This window comes from Eublepharis macularius, chromosome 1 (assembly GCF_028583425.1).
Source record: "Eublepharis macularius isolate TG4126 chromosome 1, MPM_Emac_v1.0, whole genome shotgun sequence".
NCBI lineage: Eukaryota > Metazoa > Chordata > Lepidosauria > Squamata > Eublepharidae > Eublepharis > Eublepharis macularius.
This window is the reverse complement of record NC_072790.1, coordinates 125,737,753-125,756,191: the sequence shown is the minus strand read 5'-3', so window position 1 is coordinate 125,756,191 and position 18,439 is coordinate 125,737,753. Positions and strand designations below refer to the sequence as shown.

The 18,439-nt window shown below is 40.7% G+C and overlaps 1 protein-coding gene across 4 annotated transcripts in view; it reads right to left on the bottom strand.

The window, feature by feature from the left end:
- The window catches only part of ADGB (androglobin), a 219,992-nt gene that overhangs the window by 70,605 nt on the left and 130,948 nt on the right, over window positions 1–18,439 (bottom strand). For all 4 annotated transcript variants that reach the window (XM_055001570.1, XM_055001578.1, XM_055001596.1 and 1 more), the window contains 7 exons: window positions 17,409–17,576; window positions 17,001–17,136; window positions 10,000–10,137; window positions 7,473–7,566; window positions 5,966–6,100; window positions 5,077–5,230; window positions 3,387–3,574 (listed from right to left, as the gene is read on the bottom strand). In XM_055001570.1, the coding sequence (XP_054857545.1) occupies window positions 3,387–3,574; window positions 5,077–5,230; window positions 5,966–6,100; window positions 7,473–7,566; window positions 10,000–10,137; window positions 17,001–17,136; window positions 17,409–17,576 (1,013 nt within the window). The remainder of the gene's footprint in view (window positions 1–3,386; window positions 3,575–5,076; window positions 5,231–5,965; window positions 6,101–7,472; window positions 7,567–9,999; window positions 10,138–17,000; window positions 17,137–17,408; window positions 17,577–18,439) is intronic.

Genomic DNA, 18,439 nt, shown 5'->3' with positions numbered 1-18,439 from the left:
CTGGAGCAGAACCACTCTGTAGCCCAGCGCCAAGAGTAACACCTCATCCCGGGGTCCTGGTCTTTCCCTGGGGCAGTGGAAGTTCTCCAGCTGCCACCAATGGGCTGTGATGGTGAGGCAGCCATGATGACAGCTGCTCCACATAACCGCTGTGAAGTGCACGGTCTGTCCTTTAGCACCCGACAGCTTTTTCATTACCATCGCTCACACACACTGGTAGAGGGTGGACAAGATGCACCAGCCAATGGTCAACTGTGATGGTATTGTGAACCAGGGGCGAAATGACGCCTCAGCCTCTGAAAGCCCACATCCTTTATGACGGACAGAGGGAGTCTGTCCAGGGCAATCATCTCCACCACCATGCGAGTGCCTGCTTCCTGAGTCCTCCCTGCAGCACCCTTGGGGCACGGCTTCTTGCTTGGAGTAGATTCCTGGTCCTTTCCCCCTTCTCCCTGATGTGAAGCCTTCTTCATCCATCCACAAGGTTTTTTGCATGGCTGTGGAGGCAACAGGCTTGGGTGGTGCCTCTGCAGAGGTTTGTGGAGCGTGGTGGATGATAGGTGCCTAGGGTCACAGCCCCTACTTACTGGGACATCGCAGTGATGGCACTGTGCTGCGCAGGGGTTGTTGGGAAAGGTCTGAAAGTGCTGCCAGAGTGATTGACTGAAATGGGGACTGGCAATTGGTGGGACAAGAGGAGGACGAATGACTACCCTCCATGGTGTGGAGCTGGCCCAGGAAGATGGAGTGAGGGGTGGACTGCAGGAAGGGACATTCCTTGAAGTTTGGGATGTGGAGGAGGTGGTTGATTCTCCAAGACCCCACAATTCATCCTGAGATTTCTCCTTGTCAACCTCAAACAGTTTTTTGATATCCACTTCCACCAGCGATGAGACATCTTTTGCCTCCTCCACAGCCCCTGCAGGCAGATCTTCAGTAAAAGTCTCTGGTGCCTCTGAAATCTCGCCCCCCCCACCCCAGTATTGCTGGTGGTAACCAATGGGCAACCTGTACAAGTTGGACAGGTGAGGAACCCACGAAGCTGGGCCCCGGAGCCAAGCAGTGGCCCTGAGACTGGGATGGGGGGAGAGCCCCAAAACCACCACACAGACACCTGCCCAGGCGGGACAGGTGCTCTAAATAAAAGTAAAATGCGCAAAATAGATTCACAAAACAAGAGTGAGATGCACCAAAGAAGTGCACAATGAGAGCAAACAGAAGAGTGAGGCCCTCAGACCAGGAATCCACAAATTTGGGCCCCAGAGGTAGGCAGTGGCCCTGAAACTGGGCTTGGGGTGGAGAGAGCCCCAAAACTACCACACAGACACCTGCCCAGGCGGGATAGATGCACAAAATACAACCGAAGGAAATAACAAGAGTGTGAGCCCTCAAAAGAGCAGGTAAAGAATTAAGAAGAAACAAAGACAAGCAAAGAAAAAAGAGAGGCCTTAGTCAAGCTAGGCCCCAGAGCCAGGCAAAGGCCTGAGACTAGGGTGGGGTGGAGGAAAAAAGGCACCCTCACCCAAAGACCTTCCCCAGCAAGGACAAGTGAGGAAAATTAGAAAGAGACTTTTCAGTCTCTTTTTCAAGCAGCAAATCCAGGCAAAAGCTCCCAAATCCACTCACTCTCACTCCAGCAACAGTTCCTCCCTCTCCCTCTGTCTACTGAAACTGAAAGCACGAGGCAGAGAGCTGTGTCCTATATAAAAAATGCTCACATAGAGCAGAACAGGAGGACTGTGGTTGGCAGATAGACCTGCCTAACAGGGTTTGGAGGGATGAGATTGGTGTTCCCAGGGCTACTGTAGGCTCATCTCCTCAGTTGCCTAAGGGATTAATCCCCCAGCTCCTTGCTGTATAGGGCAGAATGGGAGCTCTCCAGTTGGCAGGGAGAGTTGCCTATCAAGGTTTGTGGTCTAAGATTGGGGGCAACAAAAGGTCTAGCCTCTGTTGCCTGGGGAATCAATGGATCGGTGCCAGGCTGTCTGGGGGCAAGAATCGATTACGAATTGAACGCACCAGCAAAAAAAGTTGCGGAGTTCATGATAAAGATGAAAACTAGCATATCAAGTGTTACCCAAAGAGTTCTTCTTGTGAGTTGGTGGAATTAGCAACAAGGAGAAGCAGCAAGATGAGGGGTAACATAAGGATCTTTTATGTCTATGTAGACGGAGATTGTTCTTCTAGAGAATTCTTTCAATAAAGAAGCAGGTGTTAAATCAAAAAGGAGTTTTTATTTCAAATAACTGCACACAAAACACACAGCACACACACAGAGCTAACTAGAAAAATAGAAAGGAAAGTTGGAAAGAGTTGCAGGGTTGGATTATAATTACCAGTCCAGAAGATAGAAGGCATCTGAAAAAGAGCAGCTTCAGTGACCAGCATTTTGTGGCAATAAGAGGAAGAGGGGTCTCAGACATGCAGTCGGAGGTTGCAAAGAATTGGGAAGCTGTCTCCGAGGTGAGACAATAAAGTTGAGAAATACTGATTGTGCCTTCCTGAAAGTAACTAAAGGTGTGAAAAGATAATTGATGACTCATGATGGCTGGATGGGTGAGGCTATTAGAGCCCTGAATAGCCCGGAATGGGAGAGTGGATGAGAGGATCAGCAGGGTGTGTGAATTGATTAATTCAAATACTTCTAGAGACCTTCATTGTTCTTTGGCTTTGCACATCTCTGGGGCACGGGGCTGAGAGCTAGTTTTATCTCACTGCTCACATTCCAATACTTTTCCTCTCTCATTCGTGAGCTAACATTTCTGTGTTTTAAACACATGAGGAGAGTGGCCTGTGATATTCCATAATCATAAATTGCCCTATTGTTATGAAAGTGGGTAGGACCACTAACAAGTACAAGACTGAAACCCATCTTTCACTGTCATAGCTTTCTCTTTAAAGGATACTTGCTACTTTAAGCTGGTGACAATTCGCCTAAGGGTGATAAAACAAAAGCAGATTGTGGAAAACTCCAAGGGAATCATTCCCTGCTGGATGAGTGGCCAACAACATGGCAAATAGGTTCAATGTAAACTAATAATATGCTGGGGTTTGCAACATCATTTCCTGTATCAAAATTGGGTCACGAAAATGATGAAAATTAAAGAACTCTACCTTTGTACCTCAAGCGTTTCTTATGCTTTGGGAATATATCTTGAGAAATGTAGGTAGAGACATATAAATAAGATAAAGCTTCCAAAGATTTCTGAACTTATCCTGGAATTTCTAGATTTGGTAAGTTGGTTTCATATAACCACTGGCCAACAGAGGAATAATTATTTGTAATCACTGCATCAATATATATATTTTCAAAGTGATGGTACACATCCACTTTCAAAATATAAATGCATATCTGCACTAATATTTCATCATTTTCTCAACTTTACCTGAAGATAATATGCTTATCATTTGGGACATAATAGTCTTTAACTTCTTTAATGGAATAAACATTGTTTACAGCATCACGAACAAGAATTGGAAGGGGCATGTAGGAACCTATGAGCCGAAGCTTCCATTTCCCAGCTGTCACAGGTGAATCACCAGTTTGAACTTCAGCCATGAAGGTATAGCCTTTCTGAGATAAAACAGATAATTTAGCCAGAAATTCACACAAGTAAAAGTGATAGTTTAGAAAACAACTATAACAGCAATTGCTGATGACAGTATCTGTCTAGTCTAAACATGTTATTGCTGAGTAAACATGTTTAAATATATTTACTTCTAAGTCTCATTGAGTTCAATGCCCCTACTTCACAGTAAATATATTCCGGATTACAGCCTGTGTACACTACAGTGTGGTCCTGCAATAAGACATCTACAATATGAATAATCCTATCTAAGCCTTTGTATCTAATAGCAAAGGGCTAGTCTCCAAGTGGCTATCCAAATTGGTGCAATAGGGCCAGCCACAGCTACCATTTAGTATTCTGCAAACCCAAAGGAATCACCAGATTGCAAAACAAAACAAAACAAAAAACTTCAACCCGCCCCCTAATTTAGGGATACACAAACACAAATAAGTAAAAGGGAATATTACATTAGCAATGTCTGTATACATGCAGATGTCGTAAAAACCAAATTATCAAAACTTAGGCAACATTTTTCTTTGCTATGGCTACCCCAAATGGTGCCAAAAATGGGAAGCAGTAGCCTGGACAAGGAGGCAGCCAGCAGGAAGCAGAGAATTGAAGCCAGCAGTGATGATGGAGAAGACCCTAATCTTAAATTTGTAGATTCTTAAAATGGAATACTGAATGAGTTAGCAATTTAATTGAATTTGGTGTTTTTAATACAAAGCAATTTACAAGATACGCACAAGTCTATTAGGATAGAGAAACAAAAAAGCATCCATGCTTTCATTGAGAATGGAAATGTAAACAAGCTTCCAAGTTTCCCAGAGCTCCTCATTATGCTGGGAGGAAGGAAGGAAGGAAGGATGGAAGGAAGGAAGGAAAGCAATCTCTATAAACAAAGTCCCATTTAAAGATTATCTTCCTCCATTTGAGAAAACCCTCTCTGTCAGCTAAATGGGCTCATGTGGGTTGCCTGCCCTCCAGCCACAAAGTAATATACCGACTTCTACTGATACTGTATTACCCAAAATTAACTTCTGACTTTGTTAATATGAGTTATACTCCTTTTTCCATTTTTTCCCTCTCTACAAGAGTCCTGTGTATTCTGATTAGTGTTGCTTAACTGCCAGCTTTAACTACAGACCACTATGACTAGCTATCTGAATCTGCTGACTTAAATATTCTCAAAGAAAGAGAATAGCTATCTTTTTTTTTCTGTCTCAGTAGCCTTTGGTGTATCTTGAAAGCACCCAAACAAACTAATCATTGCGTCTGCAACACATCCTGTATCCTATTTTAAGACTACAAGTTACAGACTGGGATGTCTTCATCACGCCCTGAAACATATTTCACTGTTTCCATCCTTCCCTTCCCCAGCCTGATAAGAATTCTGAGGAAACTTGAAAGCTTGCACACTATTTTGTGATATTGGGTTTAGCGCATACCATTTTTTTGTTAGACTGTAGCTTTTAGAATTTATCTTTACTACATTTATATTTCTTACTTTATTCCTTGTATAAAGATGTGGTGCCACTCTAAGGAAAATCCGAGGCATTTCCTCCAGTGTGTCATTGTCAACAACATGTAACACACAAGAAGGAATAGCTGTATACACCTTTGGCACTATGACCATATCTTCAGGCACATAGAATACTTCCCTAAAACAAAATGGAGGAGACAACATATTTTAAAGGGATTCACAAAAGCTCATATCACAGATTTATAGTTGAGCTGTTAAGCATAGCTTTCCTTCACAGGATTTGAATGGCTGGGTGAGGAACATCAATAATAAGTTCCTACTTCCACACCAAGTTAGCTAATGTTAGCATTTGACCAATCAGAATCTGTCACTATTTCCTGTTTTATTCTGGAGAAGATGAGTCATTTGAAAATGAAAAAGAAAAAAAAAACCAGTTTTAAACCATGATCAGGAACAGTCTCAGATTGGCCATTATGGACCCTGAGAAAAATGCCAGTTGGCTAGTGGCAACGGAAGAGCACATCTCCTGAACCCGCCCCCCCCCTCCTCTAAGCCTCTGCTGCTGCTGCTGCTGTCAGACCAACTAGAAGGAGAGTGGACTGGTGAGGATTGCACTGATGCCAGGGGGAGGCAGGTGGTATGCATGTGCAGTTTGTAAGAGACAAACTGCACATGCATGCAGCTTAACTCAGATTACGGCCATAAAGAATTTACCCCATCACTGCCCTGTTTAGTTTTACTAACTGAACTCAAGTTCCCTATGCTATTTACTGTCATTAGTTTTTATTCTTATAAGACACTATTTCAACCATTTAGTTAAAAAGTGAATTAAAAATGCAAGAAATAAATAAGTAATCAAACAAATATGCCACTCAATAATGAAAAACTTCATGCAAAAATATGTAGAACTCACCTGAAGACCACAAACCAAAAATTGGACGGCTGATCACCATATGTCACAGTATAATCAGCAAAAGACGTCTTAGTCCATTCATCTTCATAGCAGCGGTATTTTTGCACTGACTTACAATTACTTTTAAATATATCTCTGATTTAAAAAAAAACACAAAGAAGGGGGGGAGTTGCTGTTCCTCTGTATCAGTCATTCCATGTTAAATCAGCATGAAGTTGCTTTGGTTACTGAATTTTATGTAAAACCATTTTTAAGTCTATCACTAGGGGCATGATCACACATTCTGAAAAAAATTTCAAGGTCACATTTCCCTTAAAATGTGGGAAATGGCCAAATGCATGGGATGGGGGTCCAATTTTAACAATAAAATATGTCCTGCTTGGCCCAAAAGTGTCATAACAATTCTATATCGACAGGCAGGACTAGCTATTCACATCTTTTAAATGACGTAGGCCAGCTAAAACATACATTTATCTGAAGATTGAAGTCTGCCAGTGAGCATGTCATCATCCCTATCCCCATGAGAAATACGAGCAGCTTGGATTGCTTTCTGCTTTTGGCCATATATAAGAAAAGAGTAATTTCTTAGACAATCAGAATTACATGAATCCATGATTCATTTTCTCAGGGTTCAGCTATGCATCAGACAGTCTTTGGACAATAGTTTGGTCTCTTTAAAACTGTGGGTATGAATATAGGTTTTGGACCAATGGTGGCCCATTTCTGGCTTTTTTTCAACAGGAATGCGGTGGAACGGAGTTCCAGCACCTCTTGAAAATGGTCACATGGTTGGTGGCCCCACCCCCTGCTCTCCAGACAGAGGGGAGTTTAGATTGCCCTCTGTGCCACTGGAGTGGCATGGAGGGCAATCTAAATTCCCCTCTGTCTGGAGAGCAGGGGGCAGGGCCGCCAGCTACGTGACCATTTTTGCCGAGGGCGATTTAAACTTTAAAAAACTCCCCCCTTGTTCCAGCTGACCCAAAGTGATGTCATTATGCGGTCCTGGGAACATGTGCGCACTTTGCGCACATGCATGTGGTACCAGGGGTACTACCTCCTGCCAAGAGTTGCCCCTTGTGCTGGCAACCCACTGAATTCCACCACCTCTTTTCCCAGAAAAAAAAGCCCTGTATGTATATATACAATTGATATATATATATCAATTTAATACCCTGAAAATTAGGCAGAATAACAACAGCATCAACTAAATTAATGATCAGTGCATTCTTTGACCTTCACATATGACCCATATAAAAAACTAAATATACAAATATCTTTAGAAAAATCAAATCATTGTTATGGTTCAATTGGTAAAGACATGCTTTAGAGATCAGGAAGCAACATAACACCCATGAGCTGTATTGTGGCCCATCAAGGGGTTTTCTTATTGCTCACACAGCATCGCAGGACAATTATTCTGAGGGTCAAGAGAAGAGGGGGGGAAACCTTTTCTGAAGAAAACACAGGATTCAAGTATGTGGTTGTGCAGAAATCATATGCATATTACCTCAAAAATGTCAAAGAATGCTGTTCAAAATTTGGCTCGATTAGAGCCCACAATTTTTGAAGTATTTCTCTTACTTTAATATTCTCCTTGGTACCTGAAGATTTAAGAAATTAGTAATTAGTAACCATTACCAAGAAAAAAATATTGTGATTTATAATCCTCTGAAAAATTTCTTAATCTGATTTTTATCCATTGTGAAATGTAGAATGAAAGCATGCTATATGTAAATAATAAACAGTCAAGCAAGATGAAATGTAGGGAGATCCATGACTAGATTTCCTTGCAGTCCCAGGGGCAAGGGGAAGAGGCAGGAGGCAAAGGAGAACAAAATCATCATCACACAAGGCTGGGCTGAAACATGGCCCCAGCTTTAATGACTCCAGCTATTGGAGTACTGGTGCAGCAGAGGTCACAGATGCAGGCATTGGATGACCTGCCTGCTATCCAATGATCACCACAGGGTAGCAGGTGATGTGATACGACCTGGGTGCAAGCCATTTTGTGGATTCCCTGTTACCTGGAATGAAGCTGGACATCTCCCCAAATAGCTTCATCCCAATATCCCTTAAGAGGACACCCAAAATAGGGGTGGGACAGCACACAGGCACTATCTCCCTCAAAATGAGCAGGCTCAATGCCCCAAACTCCTCTCCCCTTACCATTTCTTGATACAAATCCCTTCTTTTACCCCAGAGACATTTCCCCTGTGGGGGAAAAATATACAGCTACTCATGTGATACCTAGATATTACAATTTCTAAAGCAAATAGAATTTGGGGGTGATTCAAGTCTGAACTGAGAGTCCCTGCAGTTGCTTTAAGTGTTATTTTAAAGCAAAGCTTGCAAGAAGATTGAATTACAGATCTCCCTAGGTGTCATCTGGTTTGGTCTTTGTAACATACAGCCTGGGGCTATCTATAATCTATTAGACCATCTTTTGCAGTAAACACATCCATAGTGCAGATGTGAGTGTTAGCATAGGCACTGTAAGGAATGTTTGGATAGGATCTGAATGAATGAGCTGGCTGTCAGTCCTGTTTTCGGAGGCAATGACACTAATTTATGCAAGCCATACAATTTTAAAGAAGCATCAAGTATGTGTAAGTTACACTGCACTGTACATACCGCACATTCACATCATATCGGTACTCTAGAGTTTGAAGTGACAGCCTCAGGCATTCTATAAGTGATTCAAAGAGCTAGGTTTGAATTTAAAATCTCAGAACCTTTCTCCAAGCATGCCCATTGGTCTAAGCTCCATCCCTATGTACCATCATGATTATGATGACCACCAGTGGCCATATGTCACAGCTGACTAGGTAACTGGTAAACCCTGATAGGTGTTTGTGGTTCACTTAGGGTAAGGATGGCCTGTGGATGAAAAAGTGGTGGAATAGCATAAAGTACATGTGATTATTACAAAGTTTTTCAATAGCCAAATTTTCATGTAAGCAACGACTTTACTAGCAGTCTTTCTGTTACCAAAATACACATTGGTAAATCAGAGTCCTCACTAAATACTGAAATTTGTGAAGTTGGAGCAGTCAAAAGTCAGGCTTCTTGCCTGGATTCAGCTCCCTGAGGATCACTTGCATGCAACTAATACTTCAGAAGACACTGCTGCAGTTGGAAAACTAAGCACCCAGTTATCTTGCTTACCATCTGGTTCCCTCTTCTCTTTGCAGTAAGGAGAGGAAACTGAATTGGGATAAAACTATGGAATATGGTTAAGTTCTGTGATCAGGATCTCATGTTTTTTTTTTTTTAATTAACAGGCATGGAGAACAGGCATGGCACTGGGGTGAGAGGTCACTCTTCCCTCTCATGGACCTTTACTAATGCATATTATTTTTGCTTTTCATGATGGCCACTTAAATTGGGAAATAGCATAAGTGAAAGTATTGCCTCCATCCAAGCCTGATCCGATCCAGTTCCCTACTGCAGATGGCACTGACTTTAAAAAAAAAAATGCAAGTCATGGATGTCTGATATATCAGCTAGTTTGATTCTTAACCAAATAGGTTCACCTTACAAACTAAACTACAACTGACAGCAAGTTCACACTATATATATCCAGAAACCTCTACAGTAACCTCTGCAGTAACCTCACATGTCCATAAGGATTCTGCACAAAGGAGAAGTTATATGTTTGCAGCCTAATTTAAGCTAAGCCACACAAGGAATGGATTTGGGATGAGAGGCTGGAATGAGAAAGAGATGATTCAGAGAGTAGTACTGAAATTACATATGTGGGCACAGAGTTGTTCATTTGAATCGGAAGGAAGAGAAGATAGTGGGACGAAGGATATTTGGTTATAACTTTGTTAAGCTGTTAAAATATGTCAGTGAATTAAGACAGTTGTAAGAAGAGGGTGGTATTAGCAATGATGAAGCAGTATTCAGTGTACATAAGGTTCTTTGAAACTTCTATGCATTATGTGGGGTGTAAATTGAAACAGATCAGAATGGACCTCAGAGAGATCTGAATTGTGGACCTTGCTTTCCCCTGCATTGTAAGAAATCCTGACCTGGTCTTCTGCTATTAATTATTTGCCTCACATAAGTCCCCCTCCAAGCAGCCTGTATTTTAAGAGCAGCAGCTTCTTCTTCATGTGTGGGATCTCTGTTTTGCCAGTGAGGAAGAGAAACATTTATCTCTGTCACCTCTGAAAAGAACAACAGTATGAAATTCACCTGTCAGAGAAATCATATTAGTGATGTCAGGTTTTCTAAAAATCATTTATTTATAACATTTATATGCCAGCTCTCCTGATTACTTGAGGCAGCTCACAACAATAATACAAAAGCAAGCAAACAAAAACAAATGATAACAAAAATGCATCAATAAAATCATCCATACAAGTAAAAATGCCAGTAAAACTGCAAATTAGAGTATGCCAAGGTATAAAAGCACATAAAATTGTGCAATCTAAAATGATATAGACCAACATTTCCCAACCTTTGGGTCCCAACCCAAAAGTGTGTCCTGAAAGTTGTGAAAGTGGGCAGCAAGATTTTGTAGATTTCTTGATTTGCACATGCTCTGTTCTTTTTTTTTTAAAAGTGGGTCACCATAGCAAGTGAATTTGGACTTACATGTCATTATACCAAAAATATTTGGGAACCAGTGATATAGAAAACTAAGAGCAGATCAAAGAAGAATATTTTTATGTATTTAGAAAATATGTAATTGTAACAGGAAACTAGGGATGTGTGATTCGAGTTCGGTATTCAGTAAAAAATACTGAATTTTACCTGATTATATAAAATTCAGTATTACCAAACTTAAATCTGTATTACCAAATAAATTCAGTAATACCAAATTTAAGTTTACCAAATTTATTTGGTAAAATTCAGGCATCACAGCTGGGCTGTTCCTTTGCTAAGGAACAGCGAAGAAACACCGCTTCCTGCCTTTTTTAACCAGAGAGGAGGAAGAAGGGGAGGAGTGAAGAAGAGGCAGAGGGAAGAAGGGGAAGGGAGGGTGGAGTGTGAGTGGCCAATCCTTGCAGCAGCTCTCCTTCTCTGGCCAATGGGATTCTCAAGGAGAGTGCCTTTTTTAAACTGCTGCAAGGAGTTAAATCAGGGGGCTTGCCTCAGTCAGCCTCCAGTTTGCACTGGCCTAGAGATTGTGAGAGACACTGTAGCTGTCTCTTTGTCCGTGGTCTCAGATGAGACTGGTTGGCCTACTTTGGACTGTGACCACCTGGATCTGGAGTGAATGATTCCTGCTGCTGAGACCTGCACTTGGAGGACTTCTGAGTCTGACTGCTACTGCACCTGGAGGACTTTTGCTGGCTGCTGCTTGGGGTTTTTCTCTCTTTGGGGGGAGGGATAGTGTTGGGGGGGAAAGGAAAGGGTTTTTTAGTTTGCATTTTAAAACCTGCTTCTTTGCTACATGTTGGGGGTGATTTGGTTGTGTAGGGAGGATTTGATTTCTGGCTTTATATTTATTTACTGCTTTATATTTGCTGCTTGTTCTTCTCGGGGTTTGTTTTATCCTGTTGTAATTTGTTGTTTGGAGTTTTATAGTTCCTGTCCATTTCATTAAATTCACTTCTTGTTCAGGGGGCTGGCTGTTTTCCCCAGCTGTAGACTTTGCTGCTGTAAATTTTTGCTGGTTGTTCTTTGAGGAGACGCTGCTTTCCCCTGTTGTGGGTGCTTTCTTTGATGCTGTAAATTTTTCTGGTTGTTCTTTGCGGGAAAGTGTCTGATCAGCCTGCTCAGGGGGTACTTGGGTTTTTTGGATGGTGTCAGTTTGGTTCTGTTGGACTGTCTAGTGAAAAGCTGGTATTTGGGAGCATGGCTCTGGCCATGGCAGCCCTGGTACGTGTATTTCTGAAGTGGGAGTCAGCTTGGAGTTTCTTTCCACAATAGAAACAAATGGAGGGGCTGGAGGCCCCTTGTTCTGAGGCTCACAAAATTGGGCCCCTGGCTCCAATCTCCTTGAAACTTGGGGTGTCTTTAGAGAACAGTGAGGAGTAAGTCCCCTGCAAATTTGGTGGATTTTGCTTGCAAAATGCCACCCCCAGCCTTCTGGATAGCCCCCATGGTTTTTCCCATAGAGAATAACAGAGATTAGAGCTAGATGGAGGCACCTTCTTTGTGGGGACATGAGATCCCCCCAAGGTCCAATCTTCATGAAAATTGTGTATGTGGGAGGGTATAGTTAGAGGACAGTTTGGAATAGGTCCCCTGCAAATTTGGTGAAATTTGGTCCAAAAATGACCCCCCCCCCCCGGCCACCATATATTTCCAAATTGAGTTTCCTATAAGAAACAAAGGTCAAATTTTAACAAATTTGCTCTGTATTCCCAAACCAAACTGGAGAATGAATTCAGTATTCTGGTAATATCAATACAACCCGAATCAACTGAATTTTTCTCCTGTGCACACTCCTACAGGAAACTATATTTTGGTTTTGATCCAAAGAAACAGAGAGGCACTCTTCTTTAGAATAGGCCTTTTCTGCATCTCCCTTCCCATAGCACCCTCCAGTGATTCCCCCCACATAGGAAACATACAAACTGTATTGATACCTGCAGCAGAAGGCAGAAATTGTTTCCTCATTTATGCACCCTTCTTCTCAAAGAAGAGTTCTGATCTTATCCAATGTTTTCACAATATAAAATGTTCTTTTTCTTACAAAATGATTATTCCTTGATATTATGTGATACAGCTATGACCCTTTAGATAATGCAGTACATCGGGGTCCCAACCATGTTTAGCCTGTAGGCCCTACTGGAATCTTGAGAACAAGCAGTAAGTCTAGCAAGGGCTAATCACAAAACATTGAGATGAAGACAGCTGTTTCCAAATGGGTGCACCCTGCTGAAATAGAACTGATGCCTTCTGGGCTTTTCTGAAGCACATCATTCTCCAGTGATGTGCAATTTATGATTATTTGGTTTGGGAAGAGATGCTTTAGGGGAGAAAAAAAGTGGATGCTAGGAAATTTGTTGACAGGCACCACAGCATCAATAGGAACTGTGTATGGGGATCACTACAGTAAATGAATATTTATAATACTACATTCATAAAGACACCAACAAACTGAAACGATGTTTACTCCTTGATATGCACTTTTGTGTTACTTGTGTTTTTTTACATAATACCCATGAAAAATTTCAGCATTTTAAAAAACCAAATCCTGAAATCAAGTATGCAGCCACTTTTTAAAAAACATGGCGAAACCTAACCTTATGAACATGCTCTATAATGTTTAATCTTCCCTACTTCTTGAAACTCAATCACATGGCACATCAAGACCAAAAATCAAGTAAGTACTGCCACTGCAGCCTAATTGTTGGCTTTTTATTTTACCACCCCCAGTCATAAACATAGTTGGAGTTTGGAATGCCAAAGTTCATAAAAGAGTCATGGAATGTTTAATTTTCTGATCTCAAATCTTAGTTTAGAGCAGTTTGAAAGATTCAAAACATTATCCTCATATAAAGAATATTAAGTTACCAAGCAACACAATCACCACCCACTATGCTTGGCTTGTGTCAGCATGTCATGAATAGAATGAGGTCATGGTAAAATAAAAGAATCTTCCTATATTCAGGAAGATTTGTAATACACTTTTTCAAAAGAATTTTTCCTACTGATTCCCTGTAGAAAACTAAAAATAAAACAGTATAACAATGTCATTTCAAATAATCCACAGTGGGCCATCGTTTGAATACTGAATGCAGTTCTGGTTGCCAGATCTCCACAAGATTTTATAAAGTAAAAAAAACACAGAGGGTCAACTAAAAAGTTTAGGAGGAGAGTACATGTTTCCTACAAAGAAAAGGTTAGGACTGCAACCCCTAGCACTGTTTCCCATATATGTCATGTAGTCTGCCAGCATGCTTCTTGAGTTTTCCAAGGGCATTTAATAGAAAAGACAGAGCCAGTGTGGTGTAATGGTTACAGTTTGAAACCAGGAATTGGGAGAGCTAGATTCTAATCCCCACTCTGTCATGGAAGTTTGCTGTGTGACTTTTGCCAGTCACACACTTCCAGCCTAACCTACCTTACAGGGTTGTTGTGAGGGTATAATGCAGGAGACGAGAGAGACGTAAGCCGCTTTGTGTCCCCACTGGGGAGAAAGGGAGAGTATAAATGAAGTAAATAAAATAAATAATAAAAGAAAAAAAGAAGTTGTGGTTCGGCATCAGCTGACTGATTAGAAAAGTGCTGAGCTTGTTCTTGTCAGGAGCAGCACAGTTGTGTACCCTTACCTCAGACACAGATACATACTTCCTTATGTTTCTGGGCTTGGCAACCTTTCCTTGAGGCTACACAGGCAAAAAAAATCTCCCTTTCTGGAAGCTGAAATCAAGTAGTATCGTTTAGCCTACAGAAAGAGCTGATCCTAGATTTTTTCCAACCGACTGAAGTAGAAGGTACTTCAGAAAAGCCCAGGCAGCATAACCTATGCATCTGCATAGGATATTGATTTAGAAGCATTGGCCTCTGTCAGAGAAGGTGCTTCAACATTTTGAAAGTCTCCCAACACTGGGACTGGGCCAGCCTCACTTGGCCCCACCTCCATGGCAGCCATTTTGTTCTTATGCCTGCTGTCCTTTCTTGCAGTTCCAAAGGTGCTCACAGGTTCAGTATGGCTAAGCAGGTTGATGCTTTTCAGTCTAGAAGCAATATGACTGGAAGGGAAACATGATGGGTTACAAAGTCTTTGTCAATGGTGAATTTGATAGAGCTGAGCTTAATGTTCAGTTATAAATATTTCCTGTGCAAAATGTTTTTTTTTCCAGGAAGGACACATGTATCCTGAACTGCCTCCTTAATATTTACTTTTCCATGCCTGTTTGCATCCTTGGCATAATTTTTTCTGGATAAATTTGTCTCTTCTCTACCCAGTGCAGCTATCACATAGAGAGATTTGGTTACATGCAGATGACATGGAGGGCAAATCAACCTAATGCAAAGTGAGGGCAATCCCTTACTTTGCATTGGCTGTGTTTTTTCCTCAATGGCATTAGCACATAGCTAATTCTCATAGGACATGTGCTAGCTTCCCTATGTTCGCAGGAAGACAAGAAAATGACTGATAATTAAAAATCATTTTTAATGATGGCAATACAGCAGTCAATATGAACACACTTGCCTTTGGAAGACATTGCCCCTGAAGGAGATTGGGTTGGTGGGTTGGATTGGCTGGGAAAAGACTTTCTAGAGATATTTTCGTTCCTTATCAAGCCCCCCATTCCGCAAAGTGATCAAAAAGTTTGCAATTTTCTGGGAGCAAAGATTTTAATGAAATATGCTTCCTCACATCTGACCTCTAAAATTTAACAGTCTTTGAGAGAGGCCGAATCCACATTACCTCCGCGCGGCGCTAAATGTCCGCGAAACTCCCGGAAGTATAGCGTCTTTCAAGCGCGATTTCTGAAATCGCGCTTGAAAGACTCTATATTTCCGGGTGTTTCGCGGACATTTAGCGCAACACTGGGACGCGCGAAGGTAATGTGGATTCGGCCAGAATATGGAAGATCCTTTTCTCCTTCTATTTGATTTGTTCCCATCCCTTCCATTTCTCCGCTTCTGTCAGAAGACAGCTCAGGCATGATAGAAGTGCTAGAGTGGACATAAATAGAATACTAACTTTTAAAAATATAGTGAACTGTGTCCCAAGAGCAAAAAGAGAGAAATTAATCTCTCATTTAAAAAAATGAAATTTAGGGCAATGTAACAGAAGTGAATGGCTGTAGATTCAGGGCATATAAATGGACATTCTTTTTGTATAATGGATATTTAATTTAGAGGATTCATTTCCACAAGTAAAGATATCCTAATAAACCTTTAGAGTTTGGGGGGAAATTCACAGAAGATGAGTCATGATTGCCAAAAACGGAATCCCCAAGTTTAGAGGCCACGTACCAGTGATCACCAGATTCTGGGAACAAACTACAAAAAATAATTTATTCTAGCATACTTGTCTGGTCAGAGAAAGTACACCCAGTAGTCTCTGATGTAGTCTAGATGATCCTAAGCAGTCCGCTTGGAAAGTTTCATCCTCCAAAGCAGATACAATGTAATTCACACTTAGTAGTTTAGAAACATAAAACTCAAACTTATTTTTCACTAAGTTACTTTTGTATCGAGTGCCAGACACATGTCTTGCAAGTTCAGGTAAGTGATGTGCTGTTCTCTTTGTGTCAGGGACTAATTAAAATTTAAATCCAATTAAAGTTCAAGAATGTATATATGACTCTAATATTTTTCTAGTCTTGCACAGTGCTTGCATGAGTGTATTGGTGTTGGAATAATTGGAAACTCCAGGACTACAGAAATAAATAGTGTTTGAGCACCAAGATATTCTTCAGTTAAAAACAGTAACAATGCAAAGTTTGATTTGCTCTGAGATACAGGAAAATATTACTTTAGAGTACATGCCAAGACAACAAGAAACATCAATAGATGCTTATCCTATACATTCTAAATGGGCTTGGTGGTGTAATAGCTGCCTGGATCAGATTGAGTTGTGTGGGTAGTGAATTTCCAGTAGTCACTGCAGGGCCTATCCTTGGTGAGTCCTCCTCTTTTGGGGACATGACAATGGAATGGGGGACAGGACCTTTTCGAGGGCTGTTTTGGCCTTCCAGTTCACTCCTCCACCCCTGCCATGGTGTTGCTTTACAGATAAGCAAGGCTTGGAAATATTGTTGTGATTGCCTAGCAAACTCCAACAGTCACCAAGAATTCAGTGGACATTCTTTTCTTAAAGCTACAGCTGTTGTTTTTGTTATTTGGGGGGATTTTAACCCGGTGTTGATTTCAACTTTTTCTGCAACCCTGGGACTTCTGTCAGGTTTACAGAGAAATTCCCACCAGTCTGCACGTTGCTCAGTTTTGCAGTTCTGTCAGTTCTATCCTCTATGGTACAGTTTGAAAATAGATATATTGATACCTGCCTAATTGTTCATCTGTGTGTCTGGCTTGTGTGTTAGGAATGGACGTTTTAACCTTCACTGTAAATTAACAATACATTACAGTAACAAGTTTTTTTTTCATATACTACCTGAGGATACAGTATCATCCACAGGCACCTCACTGTGTTTAAAATCCAGAGTGAAACATTTGTAAGCAAATTCATAGTTTGGAGGAACATTCCCTAACACTTGTTTTATCAAATGCCAAAAAGCATTATTGAAAGCCTGAAATGTAAAAGAGAAATAAAATCAGCATTTTAAGTCATTTTAAAATAAATCATTTTAAAAGATGAAAATACATACACATAGGCCTGTGTCTTGTCAGCACTCAACAAATTAGATGAAGTAGGCTTATTCCTACTAAATGAAATACAAACTCTGCAATTAAATAATCAGAAGATTTCAACTAATGAACTACATTTAAAAACAATTATTTAAGGAACAATATGGAAACTTTCTATTATTTAAAAGAAAAAATAAGGCACTTGTGTTTTCACCTTGAAGTGTTCTCTAGCTATTCCTGTACCATATAGGCCAGGAGGGCAGTGTGTTAATTCCAGTCCCCTCATGGCTCTGGAAAGATCTGGCCAGTTTCCAAAATTATTTAGCACACTTCCAATGGCTTTCATGATAGATGTGGCTTGCTCTATAAACCGGTAGCTCTCCTGAGGACAAAATGTATGAATGGCCATTATACAGAACTATTAAAAATCTATTAATATTTCAACAGTATAATTTAAACACAATCCTCAAAGAATGAAGGAAGTATCACACTTATCCTCAGTCCTTGTGCTGGTATTCATTATTTGTTCAAAGGTCAAACAGTTCACCAATTGATTCGTGCATAGGAAAAACTGAGAAAAAAAATCAGTGCTATGAGGCTGCACTTTTTATAGCTGCCTTATTGCCTGTTCTTATAGTGTGAAGCCAGAATATACACTTGAAAGCTTCCCTCCTCTCAAGAAATTCCCAAAATTTACCTACAAACTTTAACAAAATCTTTAGCCCAGTTCAAAATTCATATCACCAAAATGCCTGGGAAAACAAGCATTGGAAACATGGTACAGCTATCTATTGTTCAACGAAAGAAGTCCAATCTCTCATTGGGCATGCCTACTGTAGCTCTTTGCATCCTCACCTTTGCTTTAATTACAGTAAGCACATTTACTAGAATCGGCTGCAACCACGCCCATGAACTTTTGGGGACAATTGTTCGCGGTATTTTACCATTACAACAACCTAACAGTAACAAGAGGGGGTATCAATTTAAATTAGACTACACTTTTCTTCCAATTTGAATTGCACATATAAACATTTAGATTCTGTGCCTGTGTAAATTAAATATGTATCCTCAGCAACAATGATAGAACATATCTCATTTCTTACATTGACTGTAAAGTGGAATCTAGGAGAATACTGTAGCATGACAGCTTTGCTCCATTATTTTCCATAGCTAAACATCAAGAGGAAAAATGTTAGAGCGCTCTAAAGTTAATAGTGATAAATGAATTTAGTTACAATTGCTATG